The sequence below is a fragment of the Lissotriton helveticus genome, chromosome 2_2 (genome assembly GCF_964261635.1).
Source record: "Lissotriton helveticus chromosome 2_2, aLisHel1.1, whole genome shotgun sequence".
Classification (NCBI taxonomy): Eukaryota; Metazoa; Chordata; class Amphibia; order Caudata; family Salamandridae; genus Lissotriton; species Lissotriton helveticus.
Window position 1 is genome coordinate 24,458,621 of NC_136060.1, and position 24,999 is coordinate 24,483,619.

The following is a 24,999-nucleotide window of genomic DNA, read 5'->3' on the forward strand; positions in this document are numbered from 1 at the left end:
TAGAAGGAGAGAGGTATATTTTAGGGTGCATCCAAAAGAAAGGTGGTTATTCATCCTTTTGTGGGGGAGCAGCAATGTTATGTGTGTTGTGTGTCCATCTGAGAGAAATAAAAGCCCTTGTACATCTTTAAAACCTAGGAATAAAGATCTCCCACTGAAGGGTCAAGGTAAGGTTCTTTATTGCTGGTACAAGCTCCGACCACCATGATCTCTGTTATTGAGAGGATAGTGTTTCATTTATTACAGCACACCAAGTGTTTAGATGTGGCTCCTCCATTAGGGCGGAGGAGCGTTGCCCCACTGCTCGCAGTGCGAGAAGCAGAAACATAAAATGGCAAAACTACCATTTTATGTTTCTTCTTCTCACACTGCGAGAAAGCAGAAGGGTTGGGTTGGGAGCGGGCGGTGGGCAGGTCTGCTCTAGGGCAGGGAAGAAGTGGCTTGCCCACTGCTGAGGGTGCAGACTGTTTGGTCGGCCCTCTGGGACCGATAAAACCAGTCATTCGCACTCTTTTCTCCATGTAGGCTGCATGAAGCCTACATGGAGAAAATGGCCTCCCCATGGGCGGCTGGCTGGTCGGCGTCCCTACCAACCACAACACTACCATTGCAGCATTGTGATTGGCTTAGGGGAGGAGAGGGAGGCTGCCGGCTTCCTGTTCCTGCCGGAGGTAGGAGAGCAGGAAAAAGCAGGACCCGGCCACCCGGAGGACATGTAAGTTTTAAAAATGTATTAAAACCCACCCTCTCCGCACGACACTCCAGCGCAATCCCCCTCACCCTGCCTGCGATTAATGCTGGCTGCAACTGCCAGTATTGAATTGCGTGCAGGCAGAAAGGTTTACTAGCTTTGCAACTGCTGATGTTTATAGGTTCTAACTCAGCCGAGTGTCATCAGCTTCACTGTGTAAAGAATTTAAAAACAGATGGGTGAGCACAACAAACTAGAGTGTGTATGGATAAAAAAGTGATGGTAAGTTTTACATGACACTGTGTCAAAGCCAGGACACTTTTATGGATAACTGTACGCATTCAAAAGCTATTAAATTTAAACAAATCGATTGTTTACCTATGGCTAACGTGTCCAATTGTTTTTTCCTTTTTTTTACTCTGAAATGACATACACTTCCTTCTATTATGCACACCCAGCAACATATTGAATGTTCTTCTACATATGATATTTTTTTCAGTTGTCTCTCCTTTTCTTGAAAATGTACTACTGTTTTCCAGTGATTTCCCGCGTTTTCATTGAAATGGACATCTACAATGTTTCACTGTAAAGAGACCTAGGGGCATATTTCCTAGCCCCTAGCACCGCCACGTCACTTTTCACGATGTTGTGGTGGTGATAGGGGCTTTGCCTTATTTACAACGCTAAGCCACCTTGTACATAAGACACCTTTTCACACAGTGCTAGACTGGGAACCCAAAGCAGCCCTGGCAATTTTGACAGACCAGCCCCCCCAGGGGAGAAGGGGCAAGTGTGAAGCACTGCTGTTTTTGTTACTGGGAGCCGATATTACACCAGTGCAGAATCGTCCCCCACCCTTCCAGCATCTCGGGGAAACGCCCAAAGCCCGCTAAGGCCAGTCCAGCCCTGCTTTCAGTGTGAAAGGGGAAGGCAATGTGTGTTTGGGGTGGGCGTTTCATGGCAACACCCATTGATTTTGACGCTGCTTCATATTTACAAGGGTGGCGTGAATATGGGGCAGCACCAAAATTCGGCCAGGGAAAACCTGATCTTACCCGGACGTAATAAGGAGAAACTTTTCATTTCTACACATTTTTGCTGTTTTCATGTGTGCTGTGTTGTGCGGCACACATGGAAACAGCAAAACGCCATTGATTGTTTATGTGCAGGAAGGGACACCTTCCTGCACATAAACAAACTTCCCCTGCAACGCAGACACCCTTGCACTATGGTGCAAGGGTGCCTGCGTTGGCGCTAGGCAGCTAAATTTAGCGCCAGCGCAGGGGGAAACACAGGGCTGCACCGTTATATTGTAAATATCGTGCAGTCCCGCGTTTCATAAGTGGCGGAGTGCGGTGTTAAGCCAAGAAGGCTAATGCTGTGCTCTATCATTTCTATTGTACATATGCCCCTTAGTTTCCATAGAGTGGTTATTCAGCAACACACACTAACAGCCATAGGGTGGATACTACATCACTCTATAAAAGTATAATAAAATAACCCAAAACAATTCCTGCTGCACCCTACAAATTAATACTCTTGGGAATAGACTGAAAGAGGAAAGACAATGATTTATGATCTTTTGAGAAAAGTCCTGGTTCAATTTAGCACCAGATCCTGGATCCTTGATGGAGCCTTCTCAGCAAGATATCATTATCCTGTAAAAAGGCAGTTGTCAATTCCAATAAAACGAGGGCCCAACATCATTGTAAAACAACGTCATCCTACGATTAGCCAAGAGGGAGGTCTTGATTAATTCTATTCCTGTGGCTCATTTAAAAGCTTTGTGAATTGTGTAAAAGAATTGTCATTAATAAAAAAGGTGTAACAGCAGAATCATTGCTTGCTGGTACGCAAATTTGATATAAGGCTAAAATTGAGTATTTATAGTGATCATACCACAGCTGTATAAAGAAGAAATTGTACTACTGCTAAATGACATTTTTAAAGTTGTGCTGCTTTGAAGTTTGGGTTGGGCTCTTGGGCAAGTTCTTTACAGACCCATGCTGGAATAGGCCTTTTGCTGATTCCAGGAATTGTTTTGGAGCAGTGGGATCAAAGTGGCTTGAATGTATGTGAAGTCCATCACCCGCTCCAGAGACTCAGTGCAAATGTCCCATTTGTTTTTCTGTGTTGCTTTCAACTGAATATCCTCATGATGCTCATCAAATATCTGGCACAGAAGCTCTATGTTGAATTACATATTATCTGCTTATAATCACCATAAGTTTATTTGTGTAGTATGCGCTGAAGATATTCATTAGAAAATAGGGCAGCAGTGTTTTTAATCCATCAAAGGCGTGAGAGCTGTTTTATGGGAAAGATTAAGATAGTCTTCTCATCATCTATTCTGAATGAATCGGAGGCTGTTAAAAGATCTAACCTGAAATTCAGGGATTATTTGGGTATCAGTTACAATGTATAGAATCCGGACTGATAGGTGTACCATAGATGCAAACCAGAATGCATAATTTCACCACTCTGAACAAGTTACAAGAATCTTGGTTAAACCACAAATAAGGATGAGGTTGTTTGTAGACATCAAGGGCCATATTATCAAGAAAGGGCGATACATTATCGCCACTTTTATCGGCAGGAAACTGCCGCTAAGGCGGCGATAATGGGCTTTATAATATGCTCTTGTGAATTCCCATAGAAGCCCAGGTTCTGGTGTTAACCTGAGCTTCTATGGGAATTCACAAGGGCATATTATAAAGCCCATTATCGCCGCTTTATCGGCAGTTTTCTGCCGATAAAAGCGGCGATAATGTATCGCCCTTTCTTGATAATATGGCCCCCAGTATTTAGCATGCAGAAGATAGACCTTAAGGCAGTCCTTAAGCATGTAAAATGCACAAGTCGTTTTAGTTCATGAAGGGACTAGGTGTCATCTGCAGCTATAAAAAGGTGTGCATTTATCATATGGTGAACAGAATGGGTGACTTCCTAACTGACCAAATATTCTGGCCTTAACATTCAAGGCAACAACCTATGTAAATCAAAACAATTTAAAACATAGACCAAAGGTGACTTAAAGACCATGGACTAAACTGATTGGTGAAGTCAAGAAAAATCAGAGGTCTGATGCCAAGTGCCAGGGTGATAATGTGCTAGACCTGCTAGCTCCAGAGAAGACTGTCCTTCTACATTTTCCGTGAACTAAGAACTGGTTCATACATTTGTGCAAATATACTACAGTAAGCAGCCAGCAGACACAAGCATTGTTGACTATGCCAGCCTCGCAATCCATTATAATTGCCTGTTTAATACGTACTGGGTTGGGAAAGGTAGACTTCGTCCTACTATGATCTACTCTGCCAGGTACTGAGCTCCCTCACACAAGCTTCAAACACTTTAGCCCCCTTGGAGTACGTCCACATCCCAAAATGACCACAGTGTAGATGCTGAGAGCATGCCATGCACTCACAGTTGTGATCCACTGTTGATGAAAATGGCAGTGGCAGGGCTGCTGAAGAAGGAAAACCTCTACATGATGCTCAAGCAGGACACAGGGGATGGTCACTTCAGTCGATGAGAAAGAGAAGAAGAACTTAAGGCTCACGGTGTCAGAGGCCCAATTCACAGAAAGCCCTATTGAAATACTTAACAGTGCTAAGAAGATCACTGTACCAGTCACACTTCTAACTAGATCCGTGCTTGCATGGGCTTCTCCATGAACCTACACAAAAAATAGCTATACGCTAACTTGGATCACACCGCTAAACAAACAAGACAAATCATGTGCTATGACCCAGCAAGGACATTGCCTTAAATGTTTTAGAGAGTTTCCTTGAAAGTAATATGTTTGCCCAATAAGGATTTAGCAGGCTATTAAATCCCTCCACCAATCAATAAATTACAGAAGGTACCTTTACAAACTTGGGCAAAATCCTCCAAACTTCAAGGCAACTAGCCAGGTAGAGCTGCAGCAAGCAAACTGGAGCAAATCTCTAACTGGCCTGATCAGCTCAAAAGAAGATGTTATCCATGTTGAAATGAATATTCTCTTTGAAACTTTTCTCTTACATAGATTTAATCTATATCATCATTTAAGTTTCTATTTTTGACTGACGAGGTTCTATCTAGATTTAACCTATGTAGACACTCAGTTCAAAGAAACATCCAGTATTTTAAAGTAAGATTCAATTCAGCCAAATTGAATTTTATTTCATAAGCTAGACAATGAAATATCTCAACAATGTGTAAATACATGACTGATAATGGACCTTCGAAAGAAAGAAAAAAAGAATAAACCCATGTGACAAACCAAAACCAAAAAACAGGGAACACAGTGATCAATTGTGTGAGTATATACAGTGTATTGTTTATTTTATCAGGAAAAACTATTTCATAAAGTGAAACACAGAGAGGGAACTTCTCAGAGTGTTGTTCACAAATGGGTCAGGTCTGTCTTTCAGTTTGTTGACGGCATTTTAACCCTTTTCTAAGATACTAGGGTCTCATCAGGACTGTAATAAACCTGGGGATGGCTATTGGAGGTGGTTTCATCCATTAACATGAGGACCACTGAGATGTAGTGTTAAACTGGGGTCTTGTCAGGCCGACGTAACAATTTTCATAGTTGTACTGTACTTGCAGAGTAAGTTACTTTAGACTGATGTTCAATTACCGCATATCTCTGATCAGGAGAACGCGTCTATTGACTACTCTGGAATCAAACTGGCCAGGTTTTACCCTTAGCATTACCATATTCAAATGTGCTATCTTGGAAGAAGCCTCCAACTACTTGTATATTAGGATCCCATATGGCAAGATTATGTCTCCTTCAAAGTGGTCAATGATTACACCAGTCTCAAGTGCTAAATCATTACTGCCATTTTAGTATATTCTCAAATAAAGAAGCCGTATGTGATCCTCAAAATACATCATCCTCCTGCATATTTAGTCTGTTTTGGTACATTCATTTTACCTAAAAACTATTGAAATTGCTGACAGATTTAGCCCTGAATATTTTAAGGGCTTCTGAACTGGAGCTGACATTTGTTAAGAAAATGTCCTTCCATATACCTAAGATCAATAGTGGTGTAATGCAAAATGATGCCCCCCTGCAGAATGTGATAAGGGCCCCCTAAGTTGCCCATATCTGACAGATATACATTGGCTTTGAGCTAAATGGGGCTTCCATGAAGGCTTGGGGCCCCGTGTAGGGGCTTGCATTACGCCCCTGAAGATCAACAAAGCAGCACTCAAAGATTTTCACAGAACATGAATAAACTAAATCCAGCAATACACGAATGTAAACATAAACATAAATTATACATTTACTAAAAATATTATACTAGTATTAATGAAACCAGTGTTTATTACAGGAAGGGGTAATAGAAGGGGTGAAAGAGTTTAAGAAAAAGTTAAAATAAACTCTTACCCTCATCCCCTCTTCTCTCTACTCCTAACAGTCCTAACAAGCAAAAAACACCAACCATACTAGCAAGAGTATAAAAAAGAGTGGAGTAAACCAAATCACAACACACTTGTAGACTTCGACCAAAAGTCTGATATTTAAATATGAAAACAGCCTTCTACTCTCCAGATAACCTGCCTGGCCCATTTATTCCAAACAATGAAGTGCAACAGATAGGGTTGATTTGGCATCCAACCTCTAAATCTAGCGACCTTTACCTCAAATATTCCCACCTACATTAACTTTTTTCTGAGAACCTTGTTTTGACATAAGTCTACAGAGGTAACTATGTTCATCCAATTTCTCAAAACCCATTCAACTGTTTCAGAGATTAGAGAGATTACTAAGCAGTCAAACATGACAGTAGATTTGTGATGTCTTGATAAATAAAGTTGAAAGCAACATATTTTAAAATGTATGCTAATGAACAAGGTGACACTACAAAGAAATGCCAATATTGAGGTTACCATTCCAGACTCCAAATCCCAAAGGGTTACATAGCTGATCTTGTCATCGTCGCTGTAGTTGGATAGTGCCAGGTAGCTGCCAGTGTATGTCAGGGCAGCATGATGTAGAAAGAGCATTGATGTCCTGCTCTCAAGCGTGTGCATGTGGGTCATTGTTTCCAGACTGAAAACACAGAGATGGTGTGCATAGTATGAGCACACTATAACCTGAAATTAAAAAGGACATTGATATGTTTGACACATAACCCATGAAAGTGTGTGCATATTTTTACAGTTAGTCAGTCACATATCTGTATGCTTTTTAAGTTATTCAGTATATTACAAACACATACAAAATACACCATAATATTGTTACTGTTTAAAATTCTAACTACGCACATTACTAGTTACTCAATACAAAATTTAAAAATGTCACAATTTTAAAACAAACTATATTGGTAAACCAGCGACCTTAAACAGAATCTTTCACTAAATATTAAGTATTGAATTCAAGACCTGGCAACATAATACAAAAATAAATCATTAGGCAGTGTTTTTCCATCTTGCACCACTGAAAAAACATACTGGTAAGACCAGGGCCTGGAAATTTAGTTTGATAGCACACTGTTAAGGAACAATACAAACAAGGTTTGAACTGAAGCCTGCCAATGACTTGTATTCTTTAATAAACAACACTCAACTTTATTACTTCTTGAGGAGGCATACTACTTGGGCCCATGGTTTCTTCAATTGCCCAAACCATTCCTGTCAATTTAATCCAAACTAAACCAACATCTGACTGCAGGTTCGTAAAGTAAAATGTGTCTCACAATCACACAATGCTGGCTTTGAAGTATAGCAATTATAAACTTTCAAAATATCTTAAATTCTTTTGAAAGTTTGGCAAGATATTAGGACTTATACATAAACTGAATTTCTGATATAAACTAAATTTAAAAGTTTCAATAAAACCGGGAAGACTAAAGAGTCCCATATAATGCGTGATCCTTGGTGCTAGCATAAAATTGTGGATCCGTTTTTGCCTGTACTCATGAGACCCCACTAGGCCGAGGGAATTCATCAAGACTTTGGTCCCTACTAAGAGGTCATCAAATTAATTTCCTGATACTAGTCATATCCTTGCAAGATATTAAGCTGTAGTCAAAAAGAAAAAGATTATTTATCTCTTACAATTGGTGCATGTCATATCGGTACCAAGCAGTAACAATCAAACTGTCATACGACTACAATAAAGTTTTCTGGAGAGTTTCCAAAACGTAAAACAAAAGTACAATATTTGTACTTCAGCACAAGTGATCACACTATTAACAAACATGTTTGCTTATCTTTGTCACCTGAGACATAGTAAAGCACACAGGAATATGTACAAGTCCACTGAATCTCTGTATATGGCTCACCACAACAAAAGTATGAGAGGGCTACCTGGCTAGATTGGTTCACAATGAAGGTCCACTTTAAAATCTCCTTTGTGATGCATAGTGTTAGATAAATAGATAGATGTAAGAGCTTGCTGACTTATAAGTGCATCCTGTAACCTACACCCTTTCTATCATAACTAAGCAGTGCAGGTACAATGTATTGGGTTCATGTAAATAGGGGAGTATGAACCATATGGCAGGTTGACTCATAATGAGCCGTCGGTGCATGCCTGAGAAGTCAGTGACTCAATCATTTACAACTCACCACAGTAGCGGTGAACCTTTCTCCATAGTCCACCATAAATCCACCATCTAAATGTAAATAAACTCTGGAGAATGACTGAATCTAAGAGTTGGAAGCAAATAAATAACAGAGATAGAAGAATGAGGACTAATAGATAATATATTACAGAACATTTGTAAGGGTTGTAAAAGAGTGTAGAAATGTGAGGATACTGCCTGTATTGAAATGATGGCTACTTTCAGACCCATATGTGGGCTTAAATTAAGGGATTCCATAATTCTAGGGTTTCTGCTAGTTATACAAAGGTGTTAATAATTCCAGTAGCCTTAACACCTATCCTTCAATTTTGTATCTCTTTGCTCTGTTCTATTGTTTTCACATTCATACTCTTTTTCACATTGAATAGTGAGATAACTTGGTTTCCCTTGCTGAAATTGCCTGATTTGGCCAACTCCCTTCTTCGCCCACCTCAGGCTCCTTTCCTCCCCTGTGGAACACAATGCAAGATATGATATTTTGCCAAACGATACACTCTCTTCCTCTCACTCACTTTGTAGTGCAAAATTGAAATTTTGAGCTGCAATGATTGAACATTAAATCACATTATTGAGTGACATTGACTCTTGGATTTATAGGAACGTTAGTTATTGTTTCTTTGATGGTTTTATTTGAGTTTTGAGGACTATGCTGTATACATTTCTTGTTAAGAGTTTATGTCGGCAATAGGCACTTTAGCCTTATCTTGAAAATAAAACAGGAAGCTGTAGTGTCTGCTAAGGTGATGCGTACTGTGAAGCGCTATCAGTACATCAAAGAGTGGGATATAACTCTGCTATTGTGAGATTGTACTAATTAAGGCTCATTGCTGCTCATTCCTATGTGCATGGGAGTGAGCATATTGGTCAGGGCAAATTCCTGCAGGTCGAGAGGCTGCTGATGTGAGAATTTTCTTTTAATTAAGTCGTTCTTGTGGAGACTTCATTTCATATAGAAGAGACAGAAAACATTGAAAATCTAGAGAGAAAGTCTGGAGAATTCAACAATGCACAAGCTGTTTACGTCTTTGGGTACTGGGCAGATGCAGGCTAGCAAATGCCAAGAGTCACACTGCATTTAGCTGACCTTTGAATCAGTCATGCTGCGATTGAAGGACAAGCTGTGATTTCTCTGAATGAGAGAGACTTGAGTGAATGGTGAGTAAAAGTTATAGTTGACATTTAGAATCAGATATTATGGGGATACCTGCCTCTAAAAAGCAAAAAGTTAGAAAATGAGGAGAAATTCCCATCGAAGGAGCAAGCTAGATAAATAGTGGAAAAGAAATGGTTACACACATATGCCTGGCTCAAACAATGGCATCACTATACTGAGATAGATGGAGAATTACAATTTTCACTGGGTGGCACGTACCCAGACTTGAAAATTTGAGAAAGATTATGTACGTTTTAAAGCCCCAACCTAGACTCACTCAATTTGAGGCCTTAAACCTATGGGAGCAAATAAGAAACATAGACAGAGATTTGCACTTTAAATATGCAATAAGTTTTATTCATGGCTAAACTTTCATGATGATGAAAGGTGAAAAGAGGAGGGGGATGTCATTGAGACAGTAGGTGCTTACCCTGCAATAGACGGGAGAAACTGGGAAAGGAGAATCCCACCTCTTTAAAGAAGCCAGGAGAAGAGTCAGAAAGTGATGAGCATAACAACTATTTAAAGGAGCTCCTAAGGTCCAGACTACCCTGTACAATGCAGTAGTACAGAAAAGAGGTCAAATATTTGGGATACCAAATTGTGAGGGGAGCCTTGAGGGTGTCCCTGGAGTGCATTGAGGTTGTTCTCAAAATGAGATTCCCGACCACACAGAGAGAGGTCCGAATGTTTTTGGGCATGGTTGGCTACTGCAGGCAATGGATTACCAATTTTACCCCTGTGGTTGATAGAGCGTAACGTTGCTCTTTTATTTGTAGGGGTGCATTATAAACATGGTTAGTCCGCATCCACATATCTGTTTTCGTACTAACATTAGGGTATTAGAACGTAAATTGTAATAACGTGAAAGTGAAATGCTAGATAGTTTCTTCATGTAATCAAAGAATTAATGCTGTAGGTGCACGTGTTTAGATGAATCATATACATGTGAAGTGTATTCATGACTAATGAACTTTTCATATACAGGCTCATATAATGTGTGTGTATTAATGACTCATATATGCATGTATTTTAAATGTGTGCACTTTTCTAATGAAAGCCGAATTTTATAGGCCTAACTTTCGTTTCTCTTTGTTTGCTCTTAAATTGAAACTGTTAATTAGGGTTTATGTGTCTGTGGAATATTTTTTTCTTTTCACGTCTCTGTTGCAGAATTTGTCCTCATTAGTTAGTATAAAATCTTTGTTTCAGGAGTTAGTTAGACATGGGGAGGAGAGGATGACTTTGAACAAGAGGAGCTGATAATGAAGGAGGATGTTTTCCATGTATGGAAAGGCCTGGGAACCAACGTCACTGATCAAGAGTTTGGATGTATTGTTACTTCATGGGAAGTTACCTACAGGGCGGTGCTCAACTGGACGAGGCAGTCAAGTGATGTAATTGGGGGCGTGATTTTAGACTTTTGTATTGAGGATAGGGACACAGTCCAGGAGACTTCTGCCTTACCTGAAGAGGGGAGAGCATCTTAGAACGAGCTCTGCAGCTTTACACTACTCGACCCATTCAACGTGAGTGAGCTTCTTAGGAAGTCTTCATGTGTTGACACCTAGGTGGGAGCTTGTCTGGGGAATGCTAAGTAGGGATGTCACGATAGAAGTAGTGTAGGGACAGATAATGCTTTTGCTTATTACCTACCAATGAAGGCAGCTCTGGATGTAGTTTCTATAATCATTTGTGTCTTGATTTTGGAATTGGTTATTTTGTGCATATCGCACCGCTTACATTTTATTCATAGGTTTGGTTTTGTATTAGTGCCCATGAATCTTTACACTCTCATTTTGAGGTGTTTATATGTCCAACTGTTCTTGGCTTTATAATAAATACAAAACATTCGAATTAGGAGTCTGTGTTCCTCTGGGGTCACGGGAAATGGTAAAGTATAATTGGCTAATGATTTTCCTCCCCTCCACACTTGCACAGACGGCAACAAAGACCATCGTCCAGGGTTTCCAGAGTAAGTCTAGAATGTGGAACCCGGCTCCACCATGGTCAAGCCCTTACAGCGGCTTAAACATTCTGATGTCAGTAAATGGATAGCAAAGGATGGTGAGAGCATGGAACCCTTCCAAGAGCTAAAAAAATGTACTCTTCAGTGCAACTGCTCTTGGAATGCCAGACTACGCCACAGATTTTGTATTGTTCTATCATGAACCATATGAGTGCACATTATCTGTGTTGACACAGACCCATGGTGGTTGGAGAAGACCTGTGGCATATCTGTCTGCGGCTCTTGACCCTGTAGTGGCAGCATTGGAGGGTTGTCTCAAAGGTGTTGCAGCGGTGAGTTTGAGTATACAATAGACTGAAGATATTGTGATGGATCACCTACCGATTGTCATGGTACCACACTCAATTGAGATCGTCAGTTTGTATTTGTGTTTATGAATCGCTTGGTGTGGAATTATGAAGATGGAAAAAGAGTGTCAATTTCTTCATTTTCTGTTTGCAAAGTGGCTCACATGTATAGACGTGTACAATTGTTAGACTGGGTTTTCTTTGTCTTTATTCTTTCTGCTACCAATATGAAATGCAGCCTGGATACCCACCAGGCGTCATGAGTGTCAATGTCATTGTACTGTTATGTATGATAATGCTGGCAGATTGTATTATGCACACATTGTGAAAAACCAATAAAGACGATATGAAAAAAAAAACGAATGACTAATGACCACCCCAGCATCCTCTTTAATTCTACAATATTCCAAGACATAGAGCCAGATTTAATACTTTTCGTTTAACGAAGCAGAGCAACCAAATTGATTGCACTGCATTGTTCAAGGGGGAAACAGTGCAGAGCCTGGAGTCTCATCCCTGTCCTCAGTGGAATCCTTCATTCTCTTCACATCTATACCTAATATCACGATTATATCTATTGGCTTAAACATTTCTCCCTCAGTAGCTCAACAATAAAAATTCCCTAATAATATTCTCAATTTTTGCTTGCCACTCCCATCTTTTAGAAAGACTACCAAGTTTAGTAATTGTGATTCCCTTAGTATAAAAACGACAAAATGCAGTAAGTCAGTATTCTCATACCAGTCATAAAATTCAGTTCCTAAATAGTTGCACTATCTTTGAATTGAAGACTTCTACTATAAGGTTAATATTACTCTCCGGCATAATCAGTCATAACATTGTTTCCTAATGGATTGATATTTTCTCTTTTATTGATGTTACCTCATTCCTCTTTTGATGACCCTCATTCCCTTTACTCTCCTATTTTTGTTGGAGGTATATTCTCTAATTCCTTTCTCATAGCAATATCTTCCTAGGTATTTAGATTATGAGATAATGCTAAAGCCAAAGGCACAGACTGTATATTGTCTTTTTGTTTCCTCTACTCTATACTCAATTCTTTCTTGAATCCTGTAGATTGAGAAATCTGTTCCTGTTTGATTTTTTAGACAAATCTGCTAAGGATTCTTTTATTAGCATTAAATAATTTCCTTTCATCACCTCGTTGTACCTCTATCTTACTGTCTTATTTATGTTCCTTTTATCTCCCCACAGCAATCTTCCTAATTGTCTCTCTCAGTATCACTGTACTTGCGGAATTTGCATCAACATGTCGCCATTATGATCTGAATTAGTGACATATTTATTAAATAGGGACAAAATGGATTTAGCAATAAAGTGTATAGCTAATACCATTGAGGATCTCAATACCGGATCTATTACTAGAGGAAAACCATCGGTGGAAGACATCAGAAGCTGTCCACAGAGTATGGCGGAGAAGTACTCTCAAGATTATTCAAGGACATATCTGATAGCAATAAGACTGGACTGGTTAAAGAAAGCCTCCATTGTATCCCACTCCTTTTTCATTAACCTTATCACTGTTCTCTAGTGGTGAACTAGAGCTTTTCTCAAATACTTCTGAATATAATTTTGCTAATAGCATTGAGGGGCATATCCTCTCTTCCCTTAAATCATAATCCATTTAGTGATCCAATGTAGTTTGATCACTAATTACATGTAAATGAAGTGGATTTCCCAATTAATTGAACTCCTTCTGGTTTGAAAATGTTCCTTATTATAGTACGAAGCTCTGCAGATACTATAATTTCTGAGGTCTCCTTAACAACCTTAATGGTATCCGAAGGAATGTTTTTATCTTTCCATGCCTGAATCTGACTTTCCACACATCCTAGTAACAAGGATTGGGATTCATTTCCCCCAGAATTTTATAGGTTTTAATGTTTGTACTTTGTCATTTCTAACCAGCTCATTTTGAGACATTTTTCTAGGTGCTTTAAAAGAGACCTCCTTGTCACTTTTCTTTTCTCAGTTCTTCCATTAACTTAATCTATCTTCTCCTCCTTCACCACCAGTTAATTTCTGTCACCCTCAATAATATTTAGGATCACTTTTATCTCTTCTTCAGCCACTTCACTGAATTGAGGTCTCATACTCCCTCTCAGTCTTTTTTGGCCAATTTCTTTAACCATCTTGGATATAATTAGAATGGAGAACGCCTCAATATCAGATGATTCATGTAAAATATATCTTAATTGGCATCCTAGATGAGGTGTTAATAAATACTTGTAAGCAAGCAGGTAAAATTGTGAATTTCTAGGAATCAATGCAACCAACATTATAGGTACTTCAAGCTCAGGGCTGAACCGACATAGTCATTACGTCTGTGGGTGTAATTCAGTACTGGAGGGAATACATGAGGTTGTTGATACTTCAAGGCACAATGTTATCTAATGTATACATCCATTATCCACCAGGTCAAAAGCTGTACTGTGTACAGTGACATTCCGTAGTGGTCATCTGCCACTGCTGCCAACTTTACTATAAAGCCAGATATGCAACTATCCCATCTTACATTTGCCGGCATCCCTTGAGTTGCAGTCACATAATTGCCCAAAGCCGCTATGCCAGTTGTGGGCATAGTAACTGGTCATCCCCAGTCTGTAAAGGAATAAGAAGAGTACCTGCAAGTTCTACAGATAAAAACTATCATGGGGTACTGCTCCACTTTAATTTGTATAATTTTCCAACTCGCACCCCGTCATCCAGAAACCAGCTGTAAGCATGGAAACAAAGTACTTTGTGTAACGAATGTCAACGTTCACTTACCACACATATGCTCTGTTTTGAAGTTTGTGATAACCAGCCTCACAAGTGCCATTTTATCTCTCTTAGTGCTTGCATTATATCTCCTATGTTGTTGTTCTTCTTTCCTCCCAATGCTTCGCATACTATTTCATTGCAACTCCCAATCAACAAGAACATCCACCACATTAGTGCATCTCCTCTATGCGTCATTGTCAACCTCACGCTTCCAACAGGCCAAAGAATGAAAGAATGGTATGTTTTGTTTTTGCTCGTGGTGTCCACTCTTTCTATGGATATTAAGCAAAAACATGGAGATGTGCCAGATGTTGCAGTGTTGGCTCTTACAAATGAGTCCCCCAGTGAATGTATCCACTCCAAATACATGGGCTTGGGTAAGGCTGATTCAGAAGAGGAGATATTTGGAACTGAACCTGAGCATGGTTCCCATTTTGAAACTCCTAAATCAGGTGGCAGCCTATAGGTGAACTGGGGACCCGCCAAAGTTCACAGTATTTAATGGGCTAATCCAGCAGACATTTCATGGCACAAATAGAGAAGAAAGGGAATTTCTATGCAGGGACTGGAATGTTAAAGTGAGCCTTTAGAAGAATTTGAACTCCCAGATAGTTGTTGAAATCCAGGAAGCATAACAAGACTTACGTCTAAATGAAGGTAACACCAAATGAAAAGCTGAATAGATTGAACTCCCATTATAACAGTTTCTTCATTCCGTTGCATGGAGCGAGACACATGAACTGATGAAGAATCCTTAATTCTCTCCCTCAACTTCACAGGAAGCCCAGCGCTCTGATGAAGAGATTAGTACTAAATCCCCTGGTGAGTCAGATTCAGTACTCTGTGCCAGTCCCTCTCCTTCATATGAGTCAGCATAATTCTCAGTGCAGTTCCAAAGAAACTCTATTTGAACCTTCTGTGCAATATCCTCAGTGAGATACAAAAAAAGCAGGAGAAACTGGTAAAGATGTTGGAAAGATTAATACCAAAAATGAGAGTCAAAGTTCTGAAATGAATGGGTCCTCTTAAAGAGTCTCATAGGTTGAGGGAAGGATACACTGCTTTCAAGAAACTTTCAACACCTACCAACTGGCAACAGACACAGTAATAAAATAACTCAAATAAAAAAATTAGAACCTTGAAATAAATTCTCTGGGGTCCAACCTCTGCTCTGCTGGAGCCTTGAAAGATGCCAAAGTTAAGCCATTAAGCCTTATCTCAGTAGTTCAATAAAATAGTCCTTACTCTTGAAATTCGTTGAGTACCTTTACAATCTGACAATAGTTAAAGCACAAAAGTCATTAGAATGTGCCTTGCTTGTATAATCATTGTGTTTCTCCTGCACTTTCGTGTTAGCAAGAAGGTCCTCAAGAAGGCCTCAACAGCCAGATACATCAAAGTTACAGCTGTTTTCTGTTTATGTGTTCTGAAACTTCTCTTTTGAGACCACTCAGTGAGGAAAACTGAGATCTATACTTCAGGAACTTAAATATTTAGGAGTCCATAACAAATGTATTCATCTGCCTAGGACATGAATATTCTCTAAGTGGGAATCCATATTAAAGCTTTAGAAGCCCAGGCCTTCTTAAAGAAGATGAAGGAGAAAGCTGAAAAGAAGAAGTGGTGCAGCATCTCTTAAACTGAGTAATCAGATTTGATTAAAATGAATTACCTGCAATGATTGTTTAAGTATTTTTTAAATTCATATTCGTTTTTATCCTATTGTTGATTCTCAGGTTAGGAATGTTCGAAATGTCGAGGTGTGGGGCCCTGGGAACATTGCAATCTATACATCATCTTCTTAGAGAGGACATGAGCATGACATACATGACAGAGCTCTCTGTTGAGAAGGGAATGATGGTAATGAGGAGAACATGACCTGTAAAGTCAGAAAACAACTCTATTTTAATGGAGGAAAGGTGGCTGATTGCGGGTTTTAGTAGAGAAGGTTCTGCAGAAAAAGAAAAGTAAGCATAGTATGACGGGTTGGACATTGGTCAATTGTTTGGTAAAGGGTTTAAGTAGAAACCTATACAAATGGCTAACAATCATAAAAATCTTTTCTTTCAAAGTCAGTGAAATTTTGAGGGAGACAACAGAACTCTAGTTCTGAGATGGTTAGATAAGACAGAACATCTAAATAGCTTTCCTCCAAGAAATGCACCCAACCTCACCAAACAATTGTTTGCTATCAAAATACAATTAGATTCATGGACTTATCACTCCATAGCTTCTGCTGCCCAGAGATAAGTAATTATTATAATCCAGAGAACTATTGGCCTCAGTGGTAATCTGGAGGCCAGAAACAAATTGGGCCAAATTCACATTGATGAATTATAATGGTCCTGTGTACGATGATGCATGTTTAGTTAACAATATTCATCCGGCTGATTTTCCAACTTCCGTAATTATGGGGAGTGATTTTATTGAGGCAGTAACTAACACTTTTTGACTGAAATATAGTATAGGTTCATCAGCAGAAAGGGGCAAGATGAACAATTCGAATCTCTATTCCATAACATCATAATGGTAAGATTATGGTATCTTGGATATCTGGTGTGAGGACCATCTTGGGGAAAGAGTCTACACATATCTACAGCATCAGTTTAAGAGCCCAGTAATCTGGATTATTTTCTTATCTCAAAAACATTAAGCTGTACAGTATTGATAATCAAGCCATCCACAAGGTTGTTCAGCTTCTGTGTGTTACTTTGGGAAGCTAGAAATATGGTACTGCCAGACCAGAGCTTTGTCCATCATATGAAGATAAGTATCAATCAGTTCTGGCAGGTTACAGAGCAACGTCATCTCTGAGTACTGTGTGGGATATATTCAAGCCCTTTATTAGTGGGCTAGCCATCCAGTTTATGGTTAACAGAAGATAGAGGATACTTCAAGATTTTGTGAAACAGATAGGCAGGTCAGAGATTTTCCAACCACAGTTGATAGTCTATCCTCCTTGAAAAAACTTTGCAAGCACAATTACTGGCACCAGAAATACTCCAACATGACGCTATTTTGCAGAACAGTAAGATGCAGCTAATGCTTGCATGGCTAGAGTATACATAAGTGTCTCAAAAAGAGAGAGTTTCCCAGGTTATACCAAAAGGGACCAGGTTATTGTAATCATAAAAATTGTAAATTTCCCTTTAGATGTTATTTCCTACTCCTACAAAGGAGATGTGTATGTATTACAGTGAACCAAAGAAAAAGAGCATAAAATGTCCCTATATATAGCAACGCGTGATCTAGATTTGTCTCCTTGATATTTTTATTATTTTTTGCATCTTTATCAAAACACCAAACAATGTTGTATCATACTTAAAAACATTTCATATTTCATTTCATGAAACAAATTTGTGCAAAACTAAAAATAAACATTTAGAAAGATAATATCTTTTACAATAGTTTTTTCAACAATCACTAAAGATGGTCAAATGGATGTTGTATATTTCCTGGTACATATCACAATATTAAAAACATTAAAACATAATCAGTTTTATAAAACAAAAATAACTTTATCCTCTTGTCGACGCATTTCGGTGTGTCATGTAGTTAAAAATTCCTTCTTCAGGACCCGCAAAGTATAATCACAAAGTGCTCAATCTTATCAACTCAATAAATCCTTGGTAGGGATTCGGTAAGAAGTACGTTGTGTAATTGTCTTACTTTTTCTAATGTCCCTCTGCATGTCACTTCATCGAATCCTCAAATAATAGATGTATCAATTCCTTTTCTTGTATTCTTTGAAGGAATAGTGGACATTTGAACATCACTACCCTCCGTTGGTGGCCGATACTTTAATTAGTTTTCTAAACGTTGTCTTTTCCAATTCGGACGACGGTACTTGCGAATAATGGGATATAGTTTCCCCACCCCTTAAAAGGCCTGTATTCGCACAGAATTTCTTTTAAAACCACTGTCTTTTTATTGAGTACTGGTGCAGTGTTCCACCTTTAAAAATACTACTGCCTTTTTTTCAATTAGGTCAGAGGTATATACCGTGTTGGACGCAACGCGTCTCTGCTAACGGGATTCTGATTAAATGAGCGGAAAAGCCGTATACATAAGCACATACACAATTAATTAAATAATTCTGAAATGAGACACCTGGAGACTGAACAGGATGAGAAGGTGAGAACATTTTTGAGTTAGCTTTCGTAATTGTACCATGAGAATCTTTACCTCTTCTTCATTAATGCCAAACTGTGTCCCAGAAATTGACCGGATATTAATCTCAGTTCCAGATGGTGGTGTACAGGTTTTGAAGGAGGGTTGGTATCATTGCCAAGTGAGAAGTGGCCTAGGCCAGATGACCTACTCAATGATTTCTACAAAATTCTTGGCCACAGTGACATAATTTGGCATATTCTGCATAAGTACAGGCTTTGCATTTTATATATTCATGTGCACATTTTTCATTTAAAATGCATGCTGTACTTAGTATATTTTGCACATGGACAACGTTTCACATTTGCTTAATTATAATTTGATAGTGCATCAATTATTCCTATCTATGTATATATTGGATTTATAATGTGTGATAGAATTTACTTGAAGTGCAATTAATATACTAATTTTGCATTTTACATCAGTCATCACGAGGTCTGCCTTTTTCCAAATAATCGAACAAGTGTATTTAAACTTGGTGCAGATATGTATTAGGCAAAGAGGAATCTTCAGTTTCCTAGCTGCAAACATTCAAAGCACAGGCCCTCTGCTCCTCTGAGCCTGCTTGACCGTATCAGCTCACGGAATGCCAAAACTAAAAGATAGAGCCAGAGAGACACTTTTTCGAACACCAGAAAAATAGGCTTGTTGTTCAGCTAAGGTGTGCAAGATAGGGGCCACCTCCAGAAACTCGGCTAGCTATTTCTGGTGCTTCCACTACTTTGATAGGATCTAGAAGGCAGGGGTTCTTTAATAAAGACTGGTTCCACCAGTCAATGCAATTAATTTCTGAAACACTATAATAATGTTGCGATTCTTTTTAATATTTTGCTTATTAGTTGCTTTTAATACAACTATTGTGTTTGTTTTTATAATTACACCCATGCATTTTATCTGCACTAGGTCAGAATGCTGATTTTATTGAGTCTTAAATGTATATAGAGTGCATTTCTTTTGTATACACATCCATGGTGAAAGGAGTATTGGAACTTAGTAAGAAACACATTATCCGGTAAGTTTCACAAGACACACCAACCTCATGTAATGAGGAGGTGGTCTGTGGGTTACAGTCCACCAGATTCCCTGTCTATGATGGGTAAATGGACTTCCAGCCTGTGATTAAGCCACAGGGTCTAGTAGGCTAAAAGCGGGGTGTATTTTGCGGATGCTGCAAAACATGTATCAGAAGCATTGTTCCAAAATTGACAGTCTTCCTATAATAGAATAATTCATAATTTTGAAGTCCATTCCATCTTTAAAAAGGGTAATTGGATAATTTTTCCCCAACCTGATAAATATCTCACAGGGCCCTCAGTACGAGCTTGCTGGAGCGGTAACACCAGAGCAGACACCACTCTGGTCAATTCTGGTACCCCATCACCTGGGATGTGGAAACACCAGGCCCAGTTTTACTGGGGGTGAAAACACAGCTGTAAATGCATCGGCTCCTGCAATGAGCAGAGTCTCAGATTAACCCCTCCCTCCCTCTGACTCTGATAAGCATGGGGAAAAAGCAGTGCCCTTCTCAGCATATCGCCCTACATTTTGACTCTCTCCCGCTCCCATTACCCCTGAACAGCAACCCAGTGTGGGTCTTCCCTTCCCATTTACCACCCAGTCAGAACAGGTTTTAAAATGAGTGCTTAACACCCCAGACTCAGGAAAACATGTACAAGAGGACCAGGAAATTTCAGTCCGTCTAGTTATTTCCCATTCTGGGGAGTTAGACTTGTGATCCCCATTAAGTGAAGGGGAGATACCTTTTATAATTGTTCACTTTGGCCCTAGTATCTCCCCACTTATTAGGTGGGAAACTCGCATTTAGGAGTTAGGAGGTGTTATTTACAATCAACTAGTCTGTGAAATTCCGATTATAAGGTAGTGGTGAAAATATGTTCTACTATTCTTGCTAGAATCATCCGGAATATCGTACGTGCGGACCAAAATTGATTTATACCGGGTTGCTGTCTGGTGGTCAACACCAATCATCGGATTGAGGCGTTCAAATATGCGGAGATTAATAAAACACATGCATAATGTAGACCTACTGGCTTTGACAATCCTTGTTCCAAACGTGTAGGATTTATGTGTCTTTATGAGATCTTGCCAGCTACAAACACGGGAGCACCAGCGTAACATTTCTGGGCCATATTGTAAAAAAAAAAGCAGAGTTAACTCGCTACCCCAAAAATGCTATGAGGTCCCACTAATCAAGACTATTGTTCTTATTTTTATTTAAAGCTTTTGGAATGAACAGCAAACACAGGCACACCCACCAGCGGCGTCACTAGGGGGGCGCGGGGGTGCGGACCGCACCGGGTGACACCTGCTGACACCATCGTCATGGGGTGACACCAATCTGTCTGCAAGCAAGCAACACATGAAATACTCCAGTGCACGCACGCCACGTCGCACCGCCTAGCATAGTAGTGATGATGGTGTGATGACGTGCGCCACGGCCATCACCACCACGCGCTAGACAGTCTTGGCAGGGGAGTGCTGAAGGCGATATCCAGAAGCCCTACGGTACGGGCCCAGCCACCATCACAGTGGAGTATAAAGAAAAGAATAGCCTGGTGTCCGCGTAAGTGTTTTTGGTAAACTTTCTTTTTTCAGCAAAGCTGCTCTGTTAAATAGAGAAAATTAAGATGCTGCTCTCCTTTCACGGACCTGGCTGCAGCTTGACTCCGAGACTGTCTGGCGGTCTCCCAGCCAGGGAAGCTCTGAAAGCCCCCGTTTACTTTCAGTCTCTGCGAGAACAGGTATTGAAATTAGAGACTCGGACGAACACATTATACACAATTATCAGCATCAGGCCATCGGCACATGCCAGAATCCATTTACTTTCTTAGCTAGAGCCATGGCAGTTCCCAAGTGAAAACACATTCATGGTAATTGCACTCTGCTCTCTCAAATCTTCAAGCGAATGAGAGACAAAGATGTTACAACTACAGCAACAATCCCATCTCATATCAGATATTTAATAGTCGGCGTAACTTCTTTCACAGACCAGTCACTGAAATCGCATTAAAATGAGCATACGCATGTTTCATCACCATCATCCTCCTCATCTCATAACATACAAATAGCGCGTACTAACAGCAGGGATCTCTAAGCGCTATGTCCTCACTTAGTTGTTGTTTTGTCATGTCATTCAAGTCTACTTGCAAAGTCAGGGCCTGCAGGATATTTTGTATGAAGGGATCGCGCGCTGAGACATGTTCTCCTCTAGTCCTATATTAATATGACATTCATGCATGACAGATACCCAATGCATATAAAAGTCTTCCATTGCACTTCCCCACTTTCAGAGTCTGGAGGAATTTTAGTAATGCTTAATGTTGTTCAGGGTCCCACTAAACTTACGAGGTTCTCAACTTGCTTGGAGTTTATTTGTCAAATAACTCAGAGTGTGAGCACCATACACATACTCCAAACGCAAAATCAGTCTAGTAACCAAAGAATATGCAGCACGAAGAAAGCACTCTAGCCTGGTGAACATCTGAATGATTTCACTTTTTGGGAACTTGAGTATTGAAAATTGTTCTAGATTGATGCAGGCTCAGTTGCCCTGCACTCTGCGTGAAGTCCTGCTAGGGGAAACCGATTGAGTCAGAACACCAGGTTGAATGTGTGTAAAGTAAATACCTCGAATATTTAAAGCTCACAGTTATAATAGATAAGGCCTGCATATTTATAAATGAGAGCTATAGTAGATGGATGTTTTAATATCTTATCCATCAAGGGGCCAAGCTATTTATGGTTAGCTGGGTGCTCAGAATGATGCCCTATGGCCACTGGGTAGACTTTGCAGACAGTGAGTGTCCCACAATTGTTTGCTCTCCCTAGCGCCTGGAAGGCTTTCGCTTGCCTTGGAATCTCTCTTGGGGGTGATCAGTGTTTCTCTGTGGACTAATAGTGCAGGTTTCTAGCTGTGGGCGGGGTGCCTTCACTCCTCCAGGACGGATTGCACCTTGGCTCTTTTTGCAGTTTTATACCGCTATTTGTACTTTGTATACCTTTGTACACCTTTGTAACCTGCACACCTGTCACTTTTCTTCCTATAATTGTACCATTTGCTACCTCTTGTATTTGGTTTGCTCACATTTGTCACTTTTGCCTCATGTAATTTAATGTTTGCTGTTGCAATTTGTTCACTTGTAATTTTCTCCTCATGTTTCATTACTGTTCCTTTTGTGAAGTGCTCTGACACCTTTGGGTAAAGTCTGCGCTATATAAAAACGCATAAATAAATAAATAAACCAAGGAGGGATTATTGTAATACATTGGAATGTATATAGCTCATCGAAGCCCGGGGGGATGCAGGAAGCTGTGTGGGGTTGCTCGGTGTTTTCTGTGGGCGAACGTTACCTGGCACCGCCTTCTCAGCGTTATGCTTCATCAGTAAATTATCATTAAAACAATATCTGCAGCCCCGAGCCAAGCCCGCTGTTCTTAAAACAAGTCGGCTATATTGACTTTACTGTGTACAACCTGCCCTCTCTGGGTGACCCTCCCTGCCCCACTCTGCCCTCTCTCTGGCTGGCCCTCCCTGTCCCATCCTGCCCTCTCTGTCAGGCCCTCCCTGTCCCACACTGCCCTCTCGGGCTGGCCCGCCCTGTCCCACTCTACCCTCTCTCTGGCTGGCCCTCCCTGTCCCATCCTGCCCACTCTGGCAGGCCCTCCCTGTCCCATCCTGCCCTCTCTGGCAGGCCCTCCTTGTCCCACTCTGCCCTCTCAGGCTGGCCCTCCCTGTCCCACACTGCCCTCTCAGGCTGGCCCTCCCTGTCCCACTCTGCCCTCCCAGGCTGGCCCTCCCTGTCCCACTCTGCCCTCTCAGGCTGGCCCTCCCTGTCCCACTCTGCCCTCTCCAGCTGGCCCTCCCTGTCCCACACTGCCCTCTCAGGCTGGCCCTCCCTGTCCCACTCTGCCCTCTCAGGCTGGCCCTCCCTGTCCCACTCTGCCCTCTCAGGCTGGCCCTCCCTGTCCCACTCTGCCCTCTCAGGCTGGCCCTCCCTGTCCCACTCTGCCCTCTCAGGCTGGCCCTCCCTGTCCCACTCTGCCCTCTTAGGCTGGCCCTCCCTGTCCCACTCTGCCCTCTCTGACCCTCCCTGTCCCATGCTGCCCTCTCTGGCTGTCCCTCTCCATCCTCAGGACTCTTAGAAGTCACTGCGGGCGGGCACAGTGGTCTCTGCTTGGCTGCTTCACCTCTCATCTCTCTGCTTTCAGCTGGTACAGATATTTGGCACCATGATTTCATCATTAGAGCACCCTGTGGCCCTCTGCTCCCTGTCACTTGTTAATGGATAGCTTGTTAATGCAACCTCAAGACATGGAGGTCTTTGAGCACTGAGATGATGCCCCCTCGTCCCATTCTATCCCCCAGGGCACTCTGCTGTTCTTAGATCACTAAAGTTTTTTCTTACGCACTGTCACCAACACACTCATTTCTAGTATAAGGCGCTCCAAAGCGATGCAGACTCGCACCTACTAAATTGAAGGCATCATAGATTCACACCTACAATTTGTGCAGTTGTGTGAAAAATCTTTTACCTCCGACCTTGTTGAATTCAATTTTTCTTCTATGGCCTTTGTAAATATAGGACCTACATTTACAAACGTTACTTGCCAACTGTGTCCACTGGCGGGCTCGAGGGGAGGAGGTCCATGCAGTGAGTCGTGAGGGGGTGACACCATGAGTTACCAGCACCGGGTGACACCAACCCTAGTGACGCCACTGACACCCACACCACACCAGTCTCTCTAATACGAGCCCTCTCCTACCTGCTTTTGCATTCATATCTTTATAGCAAATGCATCTATCAGCACATCGGAGGGGAGGTCCGGCGCGAGAATTCTACTCTGTATAATCAAGAAAGGGTTTTTTTGCCTATTGAAAGATACGCGACGTCCGTCGTTTACAACAAAAATGAAAAAATAGAAACTGCCACTTGTTCGCCCGTTATAAGAAAAGAAGATATCGAAAACATATGTGCCGGCCCCCAAATATGGCGTTTCAGCTCACCTACATGTTTGATTAAAGACATCGATACCACCTATAGGTGTTGGATTAGAGCATTTGAACCTATTCCGAGCAAGCATCTTGACCACAGACTGGGTCTGATTACCATATGAACCTATTTTAAAGCATCTCTGGAAACGGTAATCATAAAACTAGTGCACTATCGGCGCTAATTCGATTGAGGAAAATAGATGTGGGCCTCTAAAACAATTTACCTCTATCAACATACCAATGCTACATAAGTTTGTTGTCCTGTACAGTATACACGCGAATG

General features: G+C 40.8%; 1 protein-coding gene across 1 annotated transcript in view; it reads right to left on the minus strand.

The window, feature by feature from the left end:
• Nucleotides 1-24,999, minus strand: part of LOC144821717 (uncharacterized) — a 714,421-nt gene that overhangs the window by 71,644 nt on the left and 617,778 nt on the right. The window contains exon 28 of the mRNA XM_078678931.1: nucleotides 6,581-6,787. Within this exon, the coding sequence (XP_078535057.1) occupies nucleotides 6,581-6,787 (207 nt within the window). The remainder of the gene's footprint in view (nucleotides 1-6,580; nucleotides 6,788-24,999) is intronic.